At 39.3% G+C, this 22,429-nt stretch overlaps 3 protein-coding genes across 6 annotated transcripts in view; 1 reads left to right on the top strand and 2 right to left on the bottom strand.

Annotated features, from left to right (window-relative positions):
* The window catches only part of LOC124099086 (protein POLR1D), a 41,262-nt gene extending 20,464 nt beyond the window's left edge, over window positions 1-20,798 (bottom strand). Inside the window, exon 1 of the mRNA XM_046454070.2 lies at window positions 20,664-20,798. Coding sequence (XP_046310026.1) covers window positions 20,664-20,689 — 26 coding nt within the window. The 5' untranslated portion in view covers window positions 20,690-20,798. The remainder of the gene's footprint in view (window positions 1-20,663) is intronic.
* Window positions 19,099-20,797, bottom strand: Polr1d (RNA polymerase I and III subunit D). The gene is made up of 2 exons (XM_046454069.2): window positions 20,664-20,797; window positions 19,099-19,657 (listed from the first exon to the last, which is right to left on the bottom strand). The coding sequence occupies exons 1-2, from the start codon at window positions 20,687-20,689 to the stop codon at window positions 19,282-19,284; spliced, it is 402 nt and encodes a 133-aa protein (XP_046310025.1). The 5' UTR covers window positions 20,690-20,797; the 3' UTR covers window positions 19,099-19,281.
* A 1,274-nt stretch (window positions 20,799-22,072) lies between the features above and the next one.
* Lnx2 (ligand of numb-protein X 2) overlaps window positions 22,073-22,429 on the top strand; it is a 77,958-nt gene continuing 77,601 nt past the window's right edge. The window contains exon 1 of one of the 4 annotated variants that reach the window (XM_046454068.2): window positions 22,073-22,265. The gene's annotated coding sequence lies outside the window, so the exon portion shown is untranslated. Of the gene's footprint in view, window positions 22,331-22,429 lie in introns of all 4 variants that reach the window. The other 3 variants (XM_046454064.2, XM_046454066.2, XM_046454063.2) reach the window with 3 other exon arrangements.

Below are 22,429 nucleotides of genomic sequence, written 5' to 3'. Positions count from 1 at the left end.
AAAATTCAGTATGCTCTCACTTATATGTGGAAATAGCTGAATTCCCAGAAGCAGAGTAGGATGGTTGTTACCAGGGTTTGAGCAGAGGGATTAGGGGGCCTAGGGAAATGGTCAAAGAATACAAAATTTCAGTTAGAAGTAAATTCAAGAGATTTAGTTTACAGCTTGGTGACTTTAGTTAATAATGATATATTATATTCCTGAAATTACAAACTATTAATTTTAAGTGTTCTCTCCCTCCAAAAAAGTATGTCAAGTAACTCATGTGTTAATCAAATCGATTCAGTCATTCCATAATGTATATGTATTTTAAAAAAAATGGGCTGGCATGGTGGTGCATACCTGTAATCCCAGTGACTGGGAAGACTGTGACGGGAGGATCACAAGCTTGTGGCCAGCCAAGGCAATTTAGGGAGATCTTGTCTCAAAATAAAATAAAAAATAGGGCTGGGGATATAGCTTGGAGATAGAAATCCCTGGGTTAAATCCCAGCACAAAAAATAATAACATGGCATAAAAGATAAAAACGAATTTTGTCAATTAAAATTAGTTAATTAAAAATAAGAAAAAAAATGCTGTATCTGTAGCCAGGATAGGAAATGATAGATGGCATGGAAGAAAAGGCAAGACAAGGATAGGGGAAAAGAAGACAAAAGAGGAAAAGTAAAATGTGTACTGAGTGAATAAATATACAAGGAGAAATGTAAATTAAAACCACAATAAGATGTTGCTTTGCACCTGTCAGAAAACCACAATAAGATGTTGTTGAGGCTACAGGCTTCTGTGTAATCTCCTAAAGTGGTCAGATTTGAATAGGAGCATACTGGCATCACATATCCTTAAAATATTAAGTGAAATATTAGGTCAGAGGTTGGTGTCATAGCTCAGTGGTACTGTGTAATGCCCTGAGCACTGGGGAGAAAAAAAAATAGGTCATACTGGGAAACCACAGACCCTAAAGTCAGAATCAGGTCCATCTGGAATTTTTCCTGCTAGGATTGAAGACTTAGATTCTCAAAGGCTGCTTGAAAATCTCAGCAAGGCTCCATACCTGCAAAACACTCTTCCTGGTGGGCAAGGTGGCACATGCCTGTAATCTCAATGGCTAGAGATGATGAGGCAGGACTGCAAGTTCAAAGCCAGCCTCATCAACTTAGTGAGGCCCTAAGCAACTTAGAGAGATCCTGTCTCAAAACACAAAAAGAAAACAGGTTGGGGATATGGCTCAGTAGTTAAGCATCCCTGAGTTTAATCCCAATCCCTGGTACCCAAACAAACAAAAAAACAAAACAAAACAGAAAATACTCTTCCCTTAGGTCACTACCACTTAGTCATAATGGCCTTTGTTTAACATCTAATATCATTCACTGGCTATGTAAGTGGTAAAAGTCCACTTTATTCACATATGTTGACATCCTCTAAACTTCCATTTCCTAAGACAGATGCTAATTGTGCTTTGAAAGGGAATAGCTTAGTGTTGGTGGCTGAGTGCTATGGTGAAATGTTATAATGGGTACAATGGCTTGTCTATTATCAGTTCTTGCCACAAGGTATGTGGGATTACCATGTTTAGGGACTTGGCTATGACTGTCTCGAAGCCTAACACAGCTCTAATGCCCAGACTGACTGCAGTAGCTATCTGCCCTTGGCTGTACAGCTGAGTTTCAATAGGCTATGCCTTCCGTCCAAATGGCTTTTCACTCTAGCCACACCTCATCACCAGACACTCAGCTCAGATGCTGCCCTTTCCACCAGACCTTTCCTGATCTCCCTTGTTTACTCCACATCAAAAGATGTAGTTGCTCTTTTTTCTCAAGTCCACTGAGGGGCAAGTGAAATCCTACGTGCCATATTTCCAAATATTTAAAAGTTACAGAATAAGCAGGGTGTGATGGCACAGGTCTGTAATCTCAGATATTTGGGAGACTGAGGTAAGGAGATTCCAAGTTTGAGGACAGCCTCAGTAATTTAGTGAGGCTCTAAGAAATTTAGGGAGACCCTGTCTCAAAATAGAAAAAATTAAGAAGGGCTGGAGATATAGCTTGGTCATAAAGCACTGCTAGGTTTAACCGCCAGTACAAAAAAAAAAAAAAAAATAGTGTCACAGAAAAGTTAAAAAAGTATTAAATAAAATGTATTCCTTCTTCCCATCTTAACATTACAGCAAAAACAAAACAAAAGCCCATATGACAAAGTCAGCAAAATATTTGCTTTATTGCTAACAGACTAGTCTTTTAGCAAGCTGGTAATATTTGGACGAATTAACAAATAAAGACATAATTCATATATTTATTTACTCCATAAATTTTCTTGAATTGGTTTCAACAAAATTCCTAATTATATTGTGATTATCATGATTTTCACATAATGATTTTTACATTAACCATAATCTAAAAGTATTAAAAAGAAAATGTAATATTCAATATGAGTAAAATTTTAATGTTTCTCAAAATGTACATTACCTTAAAAATGTAAAAAACTGACAACCTAAATTTTCAATGTTTTAGGATGTTCTTGTAAATCAGGTATGGTGGCACACACCTATAATCCCAGCTATTTGGGAGGCGGAGGCAGGAGAATTTCAAGTTGGAGACCAGCATGGACAACTAAGTGACTCTCTGTCTCAATATAAAATAAAAAGGACTGGGGATACAGCTCAGTGGTAGAGCACCTGTGAGTTTAATTCCTAATACCACTAAAACAAAACAAAATAAATAAAATGCTCTTATAAAATGAAAAGATGATCTATGAATCAGTACCAAACTTTTTACATGTTCCATATAGGCTTACACATATGCAATGTGAGTAATAAGATTTAACATTGCAAAATGTTACTCAGATTCCAGGTGCAACTATTACAAGTACCATATTGTGTTAGTAGCTTTCCATAATTATGACAGACCCGATAATCAACTTATATAGAGAAAAGGTTTAGTTTGGATCAGTTTTGGAGATTTCAGTCCATGATTGATTGGCCCTGTTGCTTTTGGGCCTGTAGGCAACACATCACAGTAGAAGTGTGTTGTTGAGCAAAAACTTCTTACGGTGTGGGTGGGAAGCAAAAAAGAGAGAATACGGCATGGGAATCCCATTATCCCCTTCAAGGGTCCACCCCCTAATGTGCCACCCTGGAGATCAAGTCTTTAACACATGGCCCTTTGGAGAATCATTCATTCGTTCATTTCTTTTTGTTTTTAAGGTACTGGCGATTGAACTCTGGAGTGCTTTACTAATGAGCTACATCCCCAGTCCCTTTTATTTTTTGAGACAGGGTTTCATTAAGTTGCTGAGGCTGGCCTTGAAGTTGCAATGCTCCTGCCTCAGCCTCCCAAGCTCCTGGAATTACAAGCATGCACCACTATAGCTGGCAGAAAATAGTAACTTTCTCATGGTAGGATCTATTGCATTCATGCAAAGGGGAAGGACCTGGCAAGTTAATGTATCTTTTTACTTCTAAACACTTCTGCGGCTCAAGCTGGGCATGGTAGTACATGTCTGTAATCCTAGGGACTTCAGAGAGGTGACTTCTTCAATTAGTAATGTGGGTTGATTCTTAATAATTAAGCTCTTAGAAGGTAAATGTATTGCTCGGTTCATAAGACACCATCCTCTCTGTAGGTTACTAATTTCATTTTCAAATCAGCAATTTTACAAATATTTTTTCTTAACTCCGAATTCAGAAAATGATGATTCATTTTCAGTTTATATTATAGGACCTGAGTAAATGCCCAATGGAAAATTTTATATAAATTATGAATAGCATCTCTTACTAAAAATAATTTTGTAGGGTGGTAGTGGTAGGGTTGCTTAGGAAATAATAAACTCTAAATAGAAAAGCTCATGAATTATATAATACCAGAGACAGCAGATCTGTTTGATAGGCCAATTGTTAGGTTTAAAAATACATTTACATGCGTACTGAAATATTAGTTGGGACGAATAAATCCAGATGAGAATATAAGGTCAAAATAACTACTGAGCTATTTTACTCAATAAAAAGCATTTTTTTTTTTAAAGAGAACAGATGTTTTGAAGAACAAAACTGGTGAAAAGAAAACTGCAAAAGAAAAAGGGATTTAAAGTCTAGAAAGATGGGTGTGGAAGGAAGCCAATATCCAAGCAAAGAAAAGCTAATAAGCTGCTTGAATTTAGTAAAAGGCAGGAAAATGTGGCAAAATATTAAAAAGGAGAAATATAAAATAAAACTCAAACTCTTACCAAACAGCTATTCAAAATACAAATAGGAAATCATACCATAGAAATTATATGAAAGAAAATATTATAAAGTCTCAAAAGTTTGCCTCGACAACTTTAATGAGGGTCGAAATTTGACATGTTGTCCTTTGATAAACACCACATACCAGAAAAACCACCTCACCAAAAGCTTCATCTGTAAATCACTCTGGTGATCTTAAAAGAGCTGTATTTTGTACTGCAAATGATCTGCAGCTTTCTGCAGACTGTCCAAAACAATGCTTCAGAGTTCTTGGATCTCAGCCCTGAGGATGGCCTATTCAGCAGAAAAGTCTGGTCAGCCTGCTGGAGCTGTTTCTTCACTTGTGTCAAAGCTGCAGTAATCTGTTAGAAAACAAGCTGTCCACCCTTCATAGATTTCAGTGTCTGATTCATCAAATGATTATAAATTATATTCAAAACTAAGAGCCAAGGGATGGAAAAAAAATAAAAGGAAGATAAAGGAAAGTTCCATAATTTGTAGGATTTCCTAATAATCTCAAGCTCATAAATTTTTTAAAAATTCATATTACATATGTAGAAACTAATCTCTTGAAGGTGCTATTTCAGGATAAATAATTTACCTGTCATCAACTGAAATGAACAATTTTTAACCCAGGAAGAAAACATTCATACATCTAGTGCAATGTACAACATAAAGGGAGGACTGGAAACTGCAGGCACAGACTCAAATGTGGCCTGGGGCCTCTCAGTGCAAGGCAGAGGTGAGCCTTGGGAGGCAAGAGATAATGGAGCCAGAGATATTGAGGGTGTAGCCTGCTTGAGTGAAGGTGCTTCCCTCCTGCCATGTGAATTGCCAGAACTAGACTCATCTCAGCTGCTAGGCATTTTTTGTCTTTCACACCATAAGTAGCAAAGAACGCTTTGAGGGTAGTATTAAAAAAATACTACCATATAGGTACACATCATCTTTTTTACACTAAGAATTAAGTACAATTATCTACTATACAAAAATAATTAATTAAAACCAATCAGTAAATTCTTGACTCTTAAACCCTACAACTTCAAGTGTGAAGTTGTTTTTCAGTTATTAATTTATACAGGGATGAAATTGAGTAGGACAAGCAATTTCAAACCCCATTTCACAATTAAGAAAATATATTAGTTAACATGTATACAAGTGCTTGGAAAAACCTCCGTTTCTTATAAAGTAGTTAATAAAATTAAGTAGTTAAGCACACACACAAACCTAACTTCTGAGCACTGTTCCTTTGAGAAGAGTGTTTACAAAAGTTCAAAGTATTGAACTTACTGGTCTACCAAACAAGTATACCCAAACTGCACAACTGTGCAAATAAGGTTTTATAGTGACTTTCAAAGTCCCCAGAGATGCTTCCCCTTAGCGGGCTGAGGTTGTAGAGTTCTGGTGAAATGTAAACACATTCTTATAGACACTGAATTCAATGGCACTAGAAAAACTGCAGAAATAATGAAGAAATAATGAAGGGAAGGAACAGCTCATAAGGACTAATCTTTACTGTAGAAAAACCCAAGGTATAGAAAATTCCATCATCCGAAATATAAACACACACACACACACACACACATATATAATTTACAATCCTTTCCTAGTATTTGCTTGACAGAAATTGGGCCCATATGTATAACTTCTTTATCAATTCCTACACATGCAGTATTTCCAAAGAGGTCCCAAATCTAAAAATTCAATATTTATATCATATTATACATCAGTTGCCAAAAGATGGACATAATACCTTTGTTTATTTAGTTTTATATGGTGCTAGGGATCAAACCCAGGGCCTCACACATGCTAGGCAAATGTTCTACCACTGAGCTACACCCCTAGCCCCTTTAGTTGCTAAAAGAAATAAACCATAGAAAATAATACAGTTGGAGATTTTGGCATCAGGAACCGGCTGTAAAACAACCAAGAACCAAAAACTTTAATAAATGTAGAACTTTATTTATTCTGAGACTTGTTTTACAAGGTATCAAAAACATCAAATTTGATCTTCTCCTAGCTGTACATATTCGAATCATCTCACCTACTAGCAAAACATGAATTATCCTTAGGGATGAAAAGCAGCTATAGTTTAATTGGATGGAGAAATGCTAACAAAGAGTTTAGAACCAAGTTAAAATTGAAAAGGTATGCAACTGAGAGTTCATGGTAAAATTGTGAGACAGTTCATGCTGATTATTCAAACAACATAATCTGGCTTCTTCCCAAAGTCTAATATACTGATGCTTACAAAAAAGGGCACTGCATTTTCAATGCAAATGCTTTGGACTGTCTTTTCATATATCATCTGAAATATTAACTCCTCAAATTTACAATTTTTTCCTAGTATTTGCTTGACAGAAATTGGGCCCACATATGTAACTTCTTTATTAATTCCTACACATGCAGTATTTCCAAAGAGGTCCCAAATGTAAGTATTTACAAGGCTCTTTTTTTTTTTTTACTATAATTTGCAAGGAAAAACTCCAAAATGAATTAAAATGTTCAGGTAAAGAATCATTAAGTAAATGCTATGTATATGTATATTTTAAATGCAAGGTGAAAAAATTATCAACAGTATTTCTTCTTTTTCCCCAGAATCTAGGATGGCATGGTATCTAAGGAGAAATTGTGAGCAGACAGATTATAATGTTTCAGCCCAGGATTATTACCTTTAGAGAACACCATGAGTACCAAAACTAACACTATGCCACTGCTAGGATGTGTATATGATAATTGTGTTCAGAAACACTGAGCTTCGGTACAGAATTTCTTACCTGAAAAATCCAGACTGAGTAGAAATACTCAGGAATTGTCCCTAACACATCTCTTGATGCTTTCAGAAGAGAGATCATACAGTTGCTACTTTATGGTTTTTGAATTGAGGCCATGTTCAAATAACCTTAAGAAAATGAGAAAGCAGCTACAATGCAGTGGAGAGAGAATGAATTACAGTTTGGTCACTTGCTAGCTCTTGTGACAGTCAAAGATCACAAAAATATGGATCTGTAAAATGGGGACATTTCTATGACCCTCTTGGAGTCCCTATGGGGATTAAATGCAATTACACATATATTTACTTTGCAACTATAAGGTACCAAACAAATACAAGGTGTTATTTTTAAGAATTAAAAAAATATAACCATATAGTTACAGCATGATATTGATAGTTGAACATATGATAATCAAAACACACACACACACATATATATACATATAAATAAATAAATAAATATATATAAAATATAGTAACATCACTGTAATAATTTACAAAATAATATAAGTCCTTTTATTGGCTAGGCAACTAAGGGTTAGGGAGGCTGACATGTGTAAGGGTCACAGTTGACTCAAACTTTAAGCCTCTGACTTTACATCCAGACAGCTTTCAACTAAGACATATCCTTACTTTATTCAATCATGAAGATGTTTTCTATATTTTGATATGTTCAAGTGGTCTGTTGGCACAAACACAGATGAAAAAGTTAAAATGACATTTCGTTGGGCACAGTGACCGAGCCTGTAATCACAGACAGGAGGATCACATGTTTGAGGCCAGCCTGGGCAACTTAATAAGGGAGGCCTTGAGTCAAAATAAAAAAATATATATATATAAAGGGCATAGCTCAGTGCTAGAGTGCTTGCCTAGTGTGTGTAAACTCCTGGGTTCAATCCTTATTACTCCCCTACCCGCTCCATACACACAGAAAAGAAAAAGAAAATTATGTTTTCATGAACCAAGTATTGAGTAAACCCATCTTTTTTTTTTTTTTTTGGCTGGGGTGGGGGGGAGATTGAACATTGAGCTATGTGTTCCCAGATCTTTTATTTTTTGAGACAGGGGTCTGACTAATTTGCTGAGGCTGGCCTTGAACATGCCAACTGAGTTAACCTGTATCTTGGTCCTTAACTGAATACTCTCTTTAATTAACTCTTTTCATGATTAAGATTTATAAAAAGCAGTCCTATTTCCAATGTTTCAGCCTCAACTTAGAAACAATCAAGGATTACTGGGCAACAAGTTGTTTTCTTAAACTCAACTCTTTAGAGCTTATGTCCTGGCATAGCCTGGTCTTCCTATGTGGAGGGTTAACCCAAGCAGCATGATGGCCACTGAAGACTGAGCTAAAGAGTAAGGCAGTCCTGATTCCTGTCCACTCACTAGCCATATAACACTAGGCTGGCTACTTCTCCAGACCTCAGTTTCCTTTTCTAGAAATGGGAAAAACACTATCTATCTTGGAGGATTAAACTGGTTTCCCCACTTGAATCAAATGATTCTTATAGTCACAGTTACGTGGCTGTTAGGCCATCTGTTTTTGGCTAGGAATAAGCCTAGTTGGCTTTCTCATGTCCTGGCTTGTTCTGAAACACATATTTCTGATGGGGACCAACCTATTAGAAGAGCAAATAGGAAGGGAACCCTCTGCTTGCTTGCTTGCTTGCTACAAGTCTGGACAGCAGACAGTGGCACACCTGTAGGCTAACACTCCTAAAGACAGACATTTTCAGCAGAACAATTTCTAATTATAAACCCGTAGAATTCCTATTTTTTTCCTAACCATTTAAGGACAAAGTACAATCTTTAACATGTAAACAGATAAATGAACAGAAAGTAGGAATAAAACTATATTACCAAGACTGGAAGACTTAAATTACAACGTCCGATGCAGAACATAAATCCAACTCATTTACTTTGACAAAGAACATGACAGTTGTACTCTATTCCTCATCTACATGGAATATAGTGACAATTGAAGCTACGTCTCTGATTTCTTATTGATTATTTTTGAAGAAAAAACTCTGCTAAGTATTTCAAGGACTAGGATTTTTTCTTAAGTAAGCAAACCAGAATCTGAATAACTTTATTTGAGGAATCTCAGTGATGTATGATCCTTGAACTCTGAGTTCCAATTAAATTTTATTCTGAGATCTCATATAACTTACCTAATATGGTGGTAAGAAATGAATGCCTTTGGACAAAATGCTCATGAGGATACAAGGGAAAAACTCCAAGAGTCTATTATGCACATTGTGGAGCAAATTTGATAAAAATGACACAATCAATGTCAAGGATGCTTAATTTTGTACTTCATATGTTTCAGGCCTTAGAAAGTCTAAGACTTCTGACAATTTTTCAGCAAAGCCAAGGAAAGTCCATTTTGCAAAGAAAGGGCAAAATAAAACTTGAGTTACTGTATCAGTAAACACCATTAAATTTTAGTTTTGAAAATATGGACCTGTGAATGCCCCAAATCTGAGAATATGTAGTAGGTATATAGAGGTGTTCACAAAACCAACAATGTTTGCCTTGGGGGTCAATTCTTATTTATGTGAGAGGACCTCTCTTGCACCCAGACTTGGCCTTCCAAATCCAGACTCCTGCCTTCTTACATGTGTATAAGCACCATGAACAATTCTCAGCTCTGGTTACCCCTCTGGACTCACCTACCTGGCAATACCTGACAGATGTGCTTGGTTTCTACTGTGCAGGCTATTCCTCTTTTAGTCTATCTTTGTTCTGGTTAAGGGCACTTTAGTTTCAATGAACTCCTAAGTCTGACTCCTCCTGGATAGGCCCAGTCTCTTGTCATCTATATATGACAGATTACGGAGCTAAAGACATACAACCACAAATCAACTCAAAACAGTCTGTTTTCTCAGTTTTTAAAATTCAAGTTCAAGTCTTAAAGTATTTAATAAACAAACTTAAGAATCCATCTTCTATTTAAAATCTCTGCATTCATGCAACTTATGTTATAGTATGTCTGGTAGGGGGATGGACATTATACAAAAACACAATAGGTAAAGTAGTGTGTGTATATAGATAGATACACACAAATATACATACACACATATTAGAAGGCAGTAGATTTTATAGAAAATACACTGCAGGGGAAGGTCCTAGGGAAATGGGCTGCAATTTATTTTCTGGCATTCGTTACAGCACTGGGGATTGAACTCAGGGGTATTCTCCCACTCAGCTACAGCCCCAGACCTTTTTATATTTTTTTTGAGACACGTTCTCACTAAATTGCTCAGGCTAGCCTCAAAGTTTGTAAACCTCTGCCTTAGCTTCCCAAGTGGCTGAGATTACAGTGGAACTACAATTTTAAAGGACATGGGAAAGTTGAAAGCAATGATACCTATCTTTCAGACATGACTCTTTGGCACAATCAGAATGAAAACAGGAGCCAAGTGAGATTCATCTTTGTATCCCTAGTACCTGGAACATGGTAGGACTTTAAATAGCTGATGGGGGGAAAAAACGCAGGCATTCTATCTTTTTTCCAAAGGAATGTTATTTGTAATAAAAGGCTTATGAGAGGTGGTTAGGGAATGTACCATTTGACCATGACACAGCAGCATATCTTAGAATCAAATCCATAGAATTCCACTCCATGGCACTCAAAACAATAATCCTACAACTTCTGCTCCACTGGAGTTCTGTGGGGACAAGATCCCAAGGAAAATCTGAGTCACTATATTGGTATTACAAAATAAAAATATCTTTTGGGCTGGGGAATGTATCTTGATGGTAGAGCATTTGCCTAGCATACCCTAGGTTCAATTCTCAGCACATTAAAAAGAAAAAAAAAAAAAGCTTTTGATCAATTTCAAGTGGGAGATACCTACTTTTATTTTAGATCAATAGACGATAAAAGATGGAGCATGAGAAAAAGCTGATGTCCTCTAGTTTTTTCCCTCCCTGTTGTGGCACTGATATTCTCGATCATGCATACATTCATTCATTCAGACTACCAAGTGCCTGACCCAGTTTTAGGGGTTGGGAACAGAAAGGCAAATGAGGACAAAGTATATTTAAGTCGAGTTCGACAACAAGCAAGTGAAAATATAATGCAATGTTAGTGAACAAAGAGTGTTATGAAGGAATAAATCAAGGTAAGTAGATAGAAAGTGACAGAGGGTTCTATATAGATGCACATGATATTTTAGAGAAAGTAGTCATAGTAGATAGCCTCTGGGATGGTTCAACCTCTTGGTATTCAGATGCTTGTGTGATTCCCTCCTCTTAAGTGTGGGCTAGATATACTGACTCATGTCTGACAAACAGAATAAAGCAGAAGTGACTGGATGTCATTTCTGAGATAAGGATATTAAAAAGACAAGTTTCTGTCTAGGGTTTTCCAACTCTCTTGGATTGCTTGCTCTGGGGGAAGTCAACTGCCATAGTGATAGGCAGCCTGAAGTGATTGAGCAAGAAGGCAAATCCTCCCCACACACACTTCAAGGCTACTTTGCTGTCTAGATAACACCTGGATTGCAGCCCAAGTGGTTTTTGTTTTGTTTTGTTTGCAGAATTGGGGATGGAACCCCGGAGTACTCTACTACTGTGCTGCATCCCCAGCCCTTTTTATTTTTTAAGACAAAGTTACACTAAGTTGCCCAGGCTGGCCTTAAACTTGCAGTCCTCCCACCTCAGCCTTCGGAGTAGCTGAAATTACAAGTGTGCCCACCATGCCTGGTGCTTTGGTGTTATTCACCCAATTTTATAGATAAGGAAACTGGAGGTTCAGAAAGGCTATCACTCACCTACATTCACAAGCTAGGATGTGATGGATCCCAAGTTCTCTGACTTCAGAGGACTACCCACCCTTTGCTTCTATATGATACTGCCCTGAAAAAAGAAGTCCCTAGAGTCTCTCCCACCCTTGAAAAAGAAAAACAAACAAAACAAACCCAACCCCAATGGTTGTTTAAGTCTACTGGTCTAGCCTCTGTCTAATTAGATACTCCAGGCAATTTGATTTTCTAATGGAGTTGTTTAGATGATGCATTATCTTTAATTTTTTTCAGGTTTGACCCAAGTCAAAAAGGTAAAACTTAGAAAAGCATCCAGGTAGCTTTATTTTTGACATAGCATAATGAACAGGAAATTTATAAGGAAATAGAAATGATTTGATAAAATATCAATATAGTCTATTTTATGCAGTTTTATGCTCACTGACCTAGATTGAGCCCAGGCTTCCTACCAACATTCCAGACACCTGGCACTAGACCAGGTATCCATCTGCTATAGAACTTGCTTTTTCTTCCTTATCTAGAAGCTTGGGGAAGATTACGAATGTTCCAGAAAGATCTTACTTTATCTTGAAAAAAGAAAATAATAAGAAACCTAATCTACTTGATTTTTATCTATATCCTATTAACAGGAATGTTATTTCAAAATACTGTTTTTCTTAAGAGTTTTAATAGACTGGGAACCTACCATATAAGGTTCCTCAGATTCATATTACAGTGCTGCCTTGGGCTAAAGGAAGTTAAAGAAAAAAGAAAAAATCACCTTTCCCCTCAAAGTTTCCACTAAGAAACATGACCCAATCAGCTTGTCCAATATCATATAATAATAATAACATTAATAGCTAACATTAAAAGTATGCTATATTGGCCAGGTTCTGTCCAAAAAAATCACTTTGAATATATTATGTAAATAGTTAAAGCATCCATATACAGTATTATTGTTATTCCAATGTTACAGATGAAGAAACTCAGGCACACAAAGAGGTCAAATATAAAAAATGTCCAGGCAGTGTGATTACAACAGCTCATAACTTCTATGCTACACTGCCTCAGTTATTTAGACTGAAAAGGTATCCAAGATCCCCAACATTTCAACTTCCATTTCTAAGTATCCCCTTCACATCCATGGGTCCCATAAGTGTGGACTGAACCAATTATGGATGAAAACTACTCAGAAAAAAGAAACTGTGTTTGTACTGAACATGTGTAGACTTTTTTTCTTGTCATTATATCCTAAACAATTATAATAACTATATTTTATTAGGTATTGTAAGTAAGATAGAGGTGATTTAAAGTATACAGGATACACATGAATGCCATGTTATTTTATATGAAGGACTTCAGCATTGGTAGATTTTGGTATCCATTAGGGTCCAGAAACCCCTACAATTGTAGTTATCAAGGTATAAATGTACTTCTTTTCTTAAAAAAAAATACCAAGAAAAAGACAAAGCTCCATTATAAAAACAACTTCCCCGCAAAATATAGACACATGTATCAACTAGTCTGAAATACCTACAATAGCCTACTACCTTATATAGTAACTAATGCTCTTTACTGTAACTATTAGCTAAATACAAATCAAAGTTAAGTGACACAAACTTGGGCACTAATAAAAATCACACACATAGCTGAACTACAAAATTTATTCCTTTAAAAAGGTTCATAATTTTGCCTTTTAATTGCTGAATAATTTTAGGCTCATTAAAAAAAAATTCTGGTCTTATTTTCATTTATCCTTAGTCTTTTCTTTCAGTGCTCTGCTTAAAACAACACCTCCTCAGAAAGGCCTTCTTTGATTACTCAAAATTTTCAGTGCTTTCTCTCTCTGCTACTCTTCTTTTACTTCTGTTTATGTGACTGCCTGAAAATGGATTATATCTATACATTTGCTTATTAGAAAATATCTATACATCTGCCATTAGAAAATACAACTGTTTATGGACTAACTTGTCCCTGCTGTATCCTGGTCCCTAAACTGTGCCTGCAGTGTGCGCTCAATATTTATGGAATGAATAAATGAAATGTTCTCTTTGAATAGAGAAACCTGGGAAAGCAGATGGCAGCAAGAGTCAGTTTGCTCCCTTCCCTGATCCTCTCCCCACTCCCAATCTGTGGCCCTAGATTTGAATCCTTAGAAAGTATTAGAATTATTGTGATATTTATTGGTACAGAATGGGAAGGTAAGGGTTGTTGAGCCTACGTATTCTTATTAGTAGTATTAGACAGGCCAGGGAAGAGGACATTATAAACCTGGCCTTGCTGATTTTTGGTTGTGAGGAAGTGGCAAGAAAACTATGGGTATCACATTCAATTGTAAAAATTAATCAGGCACTGAGATTATGAAAATTCAGGTGAATTCTAAAAGAGAACAGCATTGTTTTCTCACTGTATTCATATTTTTCACTTCTGAATAAAGGAAAGCAAAGGGCAAATTAAAAAAACAAACAAACAAAAAAACAGAACAAACAAAAAACCTAAGGGGTAAATCAACCTGAATATGGAGCGCCAAATACCTAAGGGGTAAATCAACCTGAATATGGAGCGCCAAAGAACTTTGGAGTCATTTTCAACCCTTCTCTCACCTTTACCTGTATGTATGTTTCTAAGTTACTTTATTTTTTAGTAATTTTCTATTTCCATTCCTACTATTATGCTGGGGCATAATGGTAGGAATGGAAATAGAAAATCATATTTACACTATACCTCAACTATTACAAATGCCCTCTAACACTGCATCTCCCAGTATTCCCTTTCATTTATCCATTCTGCACACGGGTATGAGACAAAAAAATAAAACTTTATGGCATTTCCTAGCTCAAGAATTGTAATGGGTCCTTTACACTGAAAAAGAGGAAACCTAGGGGCTGGAGTTGTGGCTCAGTGGTAGAGCACTTGCCTAGCATGTGTGAGGCACTGGGTTTGATTCTCAGCACCACATATAGATAAATGAATAAAATAAAGGTCCATCAATATCTAAAAAAAATTTTTAAAAAAGAGGAAACCCAATTATTCTGGATATTTACTTTACCAATCCATCAACTTCAATATCCCATGAGTTTCCAGAAGGCAGATGATGCCTGTTTTGTTTGCTACCCTCAGTGTCTAGCACAGTGGCTGACAGAATGGGTGCTCATTAAATAATCACTGCCTCAACAGTGTTTCTCACACATTCCATTCTATGTTCAGCATTTACTACTCACCACTATAAATACAATCTATTTTTTTTTCATGCCCTGTCCAAAATCACATAAGATTTTTTAGGACAGATTACATTATACTTATATTCTTTTATTTCCACCATATCTCAGGACTGTGCTACTATTAGGCATATACTTACTATAAATAATAATGTAAATTTGGGAGGAACTTCATTACTGAAAGAAAGAAAAAAAAGACCAACATAGTAATTGTTCCAGTAGAAGTTAAAGCATTTCAAGTAGCAAAAGGAAAACTAACAGTAAAAATTTGAGCAGAAAAACGCTAGATTTAATTTTTATAGGTCCTTGAAAGCAGAATAGAAATAGAAGATTTGGGCAAACTTTCTAGAAGCCTGGTTTGAAGGGTGTTACTTACAAAGATTATCTCAATCTAAATGATGCTAACCAAAATTACTTTGTCTAGTGAGCCGAAGAATATAATCTTTTTACGCTTAAAAGAAAGGAAAAGAAGGGTGGGGAATTGTGGGTCATGAACTTGACATGCTTTCATATTTCTTGAAACAAGATACTCTGGGTCAGTACTGAACAGATCACTTTTTTGGTGGGGGGGAGGTGTTCCGAGGATTGAACTCAGGGGCACATGACCACTGAGCCACATCCCCAGCCCTATTTTTGGTATTTTATTTAAAGTGTCTCACTGAGTTGTTTAGCTCCTTGCTTTTGCTGAGGCTGGCTTTGAACTCGAAATCCTCTGCCTCAGCCTCCCAAGCCACTGCGATTACAGGTGTGCACCACTGAGTCTGGCAATAGATCCACTTTTTAAATAGACACCTTTTCTTCTCTAAGAGATTTTGCATTAGCCTGTGCACGATGCCAATTAACTAGAACACTTAGATGTTACAGCTATGTGTAGTTTATAAATAACTAATTTGTAAAGTACTCTGAAAATAGAAAGTGCTAAGCAAGTACTCAGAATTATTATATATTAAAAGCCTTTGGTATGCAATCATTATTTAATAATTGGCTTTTTAAAAGGCATAGTACTTTAGTTGGTCAGAATTTCTGATCTTGAATTATTAATAATACATCAGCCTATTTCAAGTGAAATGCTATTAGAAGGCAAATCAGATACTGATCAAGTGATTTTTTTGTTTGTATAAATAAATGTTTCATGTCAACCTTTCTCACCCTGTCTTAGACCAACTTAGTCTTTCCCTGGTCCCTACAGACTTTATGCAATGATCCCTTCCATGGGTCTGGGCCTCTCTTGGTTATCCTATCTACCCTGCACTCAGTTTCTATTTTCTCCCATCTGCCTTCTGAATGTGTTTTAAATGAACTTGTTATGGTTAACCTAAACAGATTCAAGATTGCATGTCACATGACTAATGATAATAAACTCTTTATGCACAATGAAGTAATGAGATGTGGTGGTGGTCACCAGCGGGTCCATTTCCCATGTGTGCTAATTACTTCAGCCTACTGTCATCTTTCTATACCTCTATGTCCACTAATTGAACTTTGTTTTCATCTCCTGACAGTTCTTGGATTCAGTATTAAACTCCATGTAAATAATCCTACTTACTATGCTTATAAGTCTACCCATAGGCAAAAAACTTTTTGTTCCTTCTCCACTACCCCTTTTGGGCTTCCTTACATCTGCAGATGTTAATTCCCTTACACTGACCCTGGGTTTCTGGAATCTCTGTCACCCTAAGAGAATATTTTCTATATTTGTCCCATGACTTTGATCTTTCCTCATCCCTACTCTCACTTAAACAGACTTCTCGAATGCCTTGTGTACTTATTGGAAAACTCAAACTAAGCCATTTCTCTACATAGTGAGTGTTAACGTTTACTTTTTTGCACATACCAGATAAGTGCTCTACCATTAAGTCATGTCCCCAGCCCACTTTTACCCTTTTAGACACTAAATGCTACTACCAAACTAATGCTACTCTCAGCCCTGTAACCTACGTGCCAACTCCAAATGACATTTCTTGGTGCTTCTCTGACTCATTCAGTATCACTCTCCTGTTTTGAAAGTCTTGGCTTTCACAACTCGACTTTTGGCAGACTTTCCTGCTATCTCACCAATCAACTCTTTGTTTAGTCACAATTTAATACTGAGGTTACCTAGGGCTTGGTCTTGCTCTCACTTCTTTGCTACTCTCAGATTTTTTGAAGATTTACATCTCTTTATGGTGAAGACTCAAGTTTATCTCCAGCTTAGATAACTCATATATGCTGCCTACAATGTTCAAAGTGGAACTTTTCTACCTTTCATCCCACTTAAGTTCCCCCATTTTATTAATTATACCACAAACATAGACAGGAATCATCTTTCTGTTTCCTCACCTTCCAGACCCAATTCCCGAGGTCCACCAATTCAGTTACAAAATATCATCTCAAATCCACCCTTTTTCTCATTATTAGCTTATCACTTCCCAGGCCACTTCAACTCTTTAGTTTGTCTCTCTGGCTTTATTCTGGCTTCCCTATAATACATTCTCCTAGTTGTATGTAATTAAAGTAATCAAGATGTCATTCCTACTGTACTTAAAATTCAACCTCCTTACCATGCTAGCTCTTCCTCCCTCTGAATCAAAAGGACAGGTCCTTCTCTTCCTTGCCTACTATGTTACAGATGTGCAAATCTTGTTGTTTTTTTTTTAATATTTTTAAGTTTGTCAATGGTCATTTATTTTTATGTGGTGCTAAGAATCAAACCCAGTGCCTCATACATGCTAGGCAAGCACTCTGCCAATAAGTCACAACCCTAGCCCACGAGCAAATCTTTTTCCAATACCTTAATTCCTCAAACCAATTTTCTACTTCAGGACCTTCATACATTATTCCTCTGGAATGCATTTTCTCTCTACAGTGCACAGCTAACTCCTTCTCTTTCTATAACCCTGGGGAGACCTTCCTTGACTTCTGTACCTAAAGTAGATTACTCTCGTGTTTTTATCTTGACCCTATATTTGTTTCTTTAACAAAAATACAACTTTATTTCTTTAATGTTGTCCTTATAATGCATGCTCTATGAGAACAGGAACCTTTGTGCCTCATCCACTAGTCTATTCTCAAGGCCTTGTACAAACCAGGTACTCAGTAAATATAGAAATCTTTAGAAATGGGCTCAGTGTAGGAAATGTAGACTCTGTGGCAGTCCAGAAGAGGTCAATGTGATTGACTGAAAGGTTACCTACCATAAGTACTTACATAGACTCATCCAGTGTTTTACCAAGTAAACTGATAAAGATTAGGAAAGACAAAGTGTTAACAAAAGCACACAGAAGTTCCCAAAGTAGGCTGGGGAGGCTGACAATAATCAAATTTTGGCTTAGAGTATGGTGGAACTGTTCCAATAAGAGAGAACGGCAGCATCAAAATCCAAAGCACAGGGCTCTGAAGGGTGAGGAAATCCTTGGGTTTAAGGCTTGACAGATATGTAGGGTGAATTGAGAGGCAAGTTGGGTAGGATAGTTATGAGACACAAGTTGAAGAGGTAGATATGATGGCTCTTAGATGTGATATGATTAATATTTCAAGTTTTCCAAAAAAGCCACTTCCACCCAACATAGAATTTTCCTTCTCCTCACCCTTATTTTTATTCCAACAGTGTGTCTTCTATGTGACCCTGGGCTATACTTACACACCTATTGGTCATCCCAGTTTTATCCTGTAAAACAATCAAAATATCTTGGCTTACTCAGGTCATGACTAAATATTTTATTATTGTCCTGCAAATCAAGAAGTAAATTGGTATCTATCCTATAAATACTATAAAGATGGAACTTGATACCAACTAAACTCTTATGCAAAACCAGAATTCTCACAATTCCCTCAAATTCCCCACTTTTACTCAACCTACCAACCAAAGAATGCAATTCTTATCACTTACAAATCTAGTAAGAAGCCAAGTTCCCTTTCCAATCTTCTTTCCTCCTTTTATAAACCAACTAGTCTACTGGGTCATGTTCTACTGCACCTACCACCCTTCCCTAACCACCCCAACCAGGCAGGAATGAATATTCCTTTTAATTCTTATGATCAAAATCCTTGTCTAGGGCCCTGATTTTCTCAGTTTTCTCACTTTCATTGTTGGTTCAATTAAGAAAGGTGTGTGTGGGTCATTCTTGAGGATCATTTGGCTGTAAGGAAGAGAAACCAGTCGAATTAGTTTAAATAAAAGAGGGAATTTATTAGGTGAATACACAGGTTCTTGTAGGGATTCCAACAGCTGTATCCCACACCTGAAGGATAAAGCATGCTATAACCACAAACTTCTAATTCTGGATTCTGCACAATCATGAAGAGAATTTCCTAGAGGATAGTCCTCCTTGTATCCTGAATAAGGGACTAGAATGTGGATTCATTTCTGCTTGCTTTTTGATCCTTATAGTCCTTTATGCTGGCCTCAAACTTGTCAAGCACATGTTGGCAGACATTCATGAGCTCATTCAGACCTCGTTGAAATGGCTCTACAGCTGGAAGAGCACCTCGAGTCTGAATGCGCAAATTAATTTTGCTCTCAGAAGGATGGGTCGTAGTGTAACCACAAAACTCCACTTCCGGATTCTTCATGATCATATAACGCAGAGAATTTCCTAGGGTATGGTCTTCCTCGTGCAATACAAAAGTCACACAGTGTCTATCTGTTCCAGCAGCCTGGACCATTTCCAAGGCTGTCTTCCTCTCGCCTTCAGCCATTGAGGTCTTCAATCCAGATATTTTTCTACACACATATTTTTTATAAAAATGAGATCATTCCGAATACTGTTTTGCGACTAGCGTTTTTCCATACTATACTGCAATTGCAACACATTAAACTACTACAATTACATAGAACTTTCTCATTTTCCTGCTTCCACTTCTATCCGTAAATATTTAACTTATTGCCTCCAGTTTCTCTCTACTCCATCTGATCATACACACTGATCACAAGGAGAGTTTTCTCAGAAAAACACAAAAACTTAAAGCTTTGCCAAAAAAAAAAAAAAAAAAAAAGAAGAAGAAGAAGAAACAGAAAAAGGTTTTGGTAGCCACGAGAGGTATAGGATTAGAATAGGGTGCAGAAGAAGAAGAGGAAGAAGAAACAGAAAAAGGTTTTGGTAGCTAGGAGAGGTATAGGATTAGAATAGGGTGGGCCCCGCAGAAGATGAAAAGGAATTGAAAAGCTAGAAAAACAGACTGCTTTAGTATAAAAATAAAAACGGCAGATTATCAATGTGCAAGCTCCACTATGGCTTCCATTAGCAAGAGGTTAAGGAAACTAGGAAGTGGAAGGTGTAATATAGATCTAGCAGTAGAGAGAAAAAGAACTCAGCATTTAGGGAGTCTTTATAAGCAGTCTGCACAGAAAGGAACGTGAGCGGTAGTTACGGGGACTCAGGCCTGACTCAACACCGCGGCTCGATCACTCGGGAACCGCGGCCTGGCGGCTGACTTTACACCAATAGGGGAGGGCGGTTTGGGACGTAACTTTGGTCTCCCAATGGGGCGTCCCCCCTGATAGCTACTACACGGGACGTTTTTACGTAAATATATCCACATCTCTTCCCCCTCTTCCCAATCGGACCCCGCTCTGCTCTCTTTTCCTCTTTTCAGCGCCCGGAAATATTGTGTCGCCAGGCCTGGCCGCGATGGCTGGGCCCGGGCCGGGCCGCGTGCCCCTCAGCCACCCGCTTCCCTCGCCGAGCGAGGCCCGCCCGCCCCGCTCCGCCCGCCTCCTCGGCCGTTACCTCTCCAGCTCCTGGTCCTCTTCCATCGCTGGTGCGGTTTCCGGGATCCTCAGGTGGTGCTGGCGGAACGGAGGCTCTGCCCCATATCGCGAAACGTGAGGCGAAGCAGGAAGGAAGAAAGGACGGACGGAAGGAGCCCAGGACGCAAGGAGTGGGGAGGAGCCGCAGCGGCGCGCCGGCACCCAGCCACTGGGCGTGGCGTAGAGGCTCCGCCCCCAGGGCCCCGCCTTCGGAAGGAGGAAGGCGCGCGGCAGAGTCGCTCACCTGGCGCTCCCGCTGTTAGGGCACCCGCTCGGGGTCGGGCACCGGCCTTACCCCGAGGCCCAAACAGGCCTATGGGAATCTGAGCTCTGCCTTTGGAACCTTACCCACGTGGTGGCAAAGGGGGCGGGTCTCACCTACCGTCCCAAATCACCTTCCTTCTTAGGGCGGCAGTCGGGCCTCTCTCTGAGTTGCTACTAGACTAGCCCTTCCCGGACCCCAGTCTTCACGGGCCTTGCGTGGGACTGCAGGCTTAGACTATAGTTAATCCGCCTAGAAAAAGGAGGGGGCTAATTTGCGTAGAGATGAATTTAATAACAATACTACGGTGTAGGACGGTATTTATCTCACTGGGTTTCTTTACAGCTGCACACTTCAACTAGATCAAAGAACAAGCGTTTGCCTTTTTTTCTTGAGGACGAGTGAGGAAACTCCTCGTCAACCTTCTCCCCTAGGATCCACTCTTCCTTTGGAGTACGTCCTTCCCCGCTACTACCTTCCCTTTTCTTTCACCCTTTGGGCTGTTTAAACCTCCTCACTGGCGGAACCTCCCGCTCACCTTTGTTCCCAGGTGCCCCAGCCCCCGCCTTTCACCACCAGACATACTCTCCACCCTTCTTACTTCATATCTCCTCTCTCTGTTCCTTCAGGTGCTCTTCCTCGCAGATCAGTCCTTCTCACTCCCCTGCACCCTCCAGACCCCAGCCAGTCCCCCAGCTGTCCTCTCGCCCAACACACCTACATTTCTGCTTTCTTGCACCACTTGTTTTCCACCCCCGCCCCACCCCCTACTCGAGTAGCCCTAGACGTTCCCTCCCTCCCCAGATGTTCGACTCTTCTAGCCGCGGTCGGGGGTGCGCGCAGATATTTCTCCAGCGTCTTCTGCAGGGGAATCAGGCGAGCGGCGGGGACAGCCCAGAGCGGGTGGGGGAGGGCGGGCGACGAGAGGCGGAGTGGGTTCACTCTAACCTGGGAGTGACGACCCGTTCTAACCCGCCCCCTGAGCTCTGGGATAGGTGGAACTACTCTCTGGCCCGCCCACTCCCGCCCCGCGCCGCGACCGATTGGCCCAGGTGCGTGTCGGGTTGGGCTGCTGGGCCCTGGCGCTTGCCCCCGGGAAGGCAGCAGGGGCGGTTGAGAAGTGAAGTCTTGGCCAGAGTTTTCTTCTTGCCAGGAAATCCGCGGCGGCAGCGGCAGCGGCGGCAGCGGCGGCGGCGAGTCCCGGCAGAGAGGAGCCCAGCTGGCTCCTGGCTCTCCCTCAGCGGGCCGCGGAGAGCGGGAGCTGGCCCTGGGCTACGGCGCTGGAAGCCGGTGTAAGCCCCAGGCAGCCGCGCTTTCCCAGTGAGTAACTTTGCCCTGGCTGCCTCGCTCCGCGCCCTCTCGCCGGCTCCGGGCTGCCGCCTCAGGTGCGGGCGTCGGCGGGGTGTGGGGCTGCGCCGCGCCCCGGGAGGCGGCCGGAGCGGCGCCGCGGCCCGCCCCGGAGCCGCCGACCTCCGCCGCTTCCC

Source organism: Marmota monax, unplaced genomic scaffold (genome assembly GCF_021218885.2).
Source record: "Marmota monax isolate L192 unplaced genomic scaffold, Marmota_monax_Labrador192_F-V1.1 WCK01_AAM20220418_F8-fsc00011, whole genome shotgun sequence".
Taxonomy (NCBI): Eukaryota; Metazoa; Chordata; class Mammalia; order Rodentia; family Sciuridae; genus Marmota; species Marmota monax.
The sequence above is the reverse complement of the archived record's forward strand: the minus strand, read 5'-3'. Positions and strand labels throughout refer to the sequence as shown.

What these genes read in the sequence shown, in the direction of transcription:
- Polr1d (XM_046454069.2), bottom strand. Translation starts at nt 20,689, where the DNA reads ATGGAAGAGGACCAGGAGCTGGAGAG. An exon ending in GAGGACCAGGAGCTGGAGAG is followed by an intron (nt 19,658 to 20,663) that starts GTAACGGCCGAG and finishes ATATGTGTGTAG; the next exon opens with AAAAATATCTGGATTGAAGA.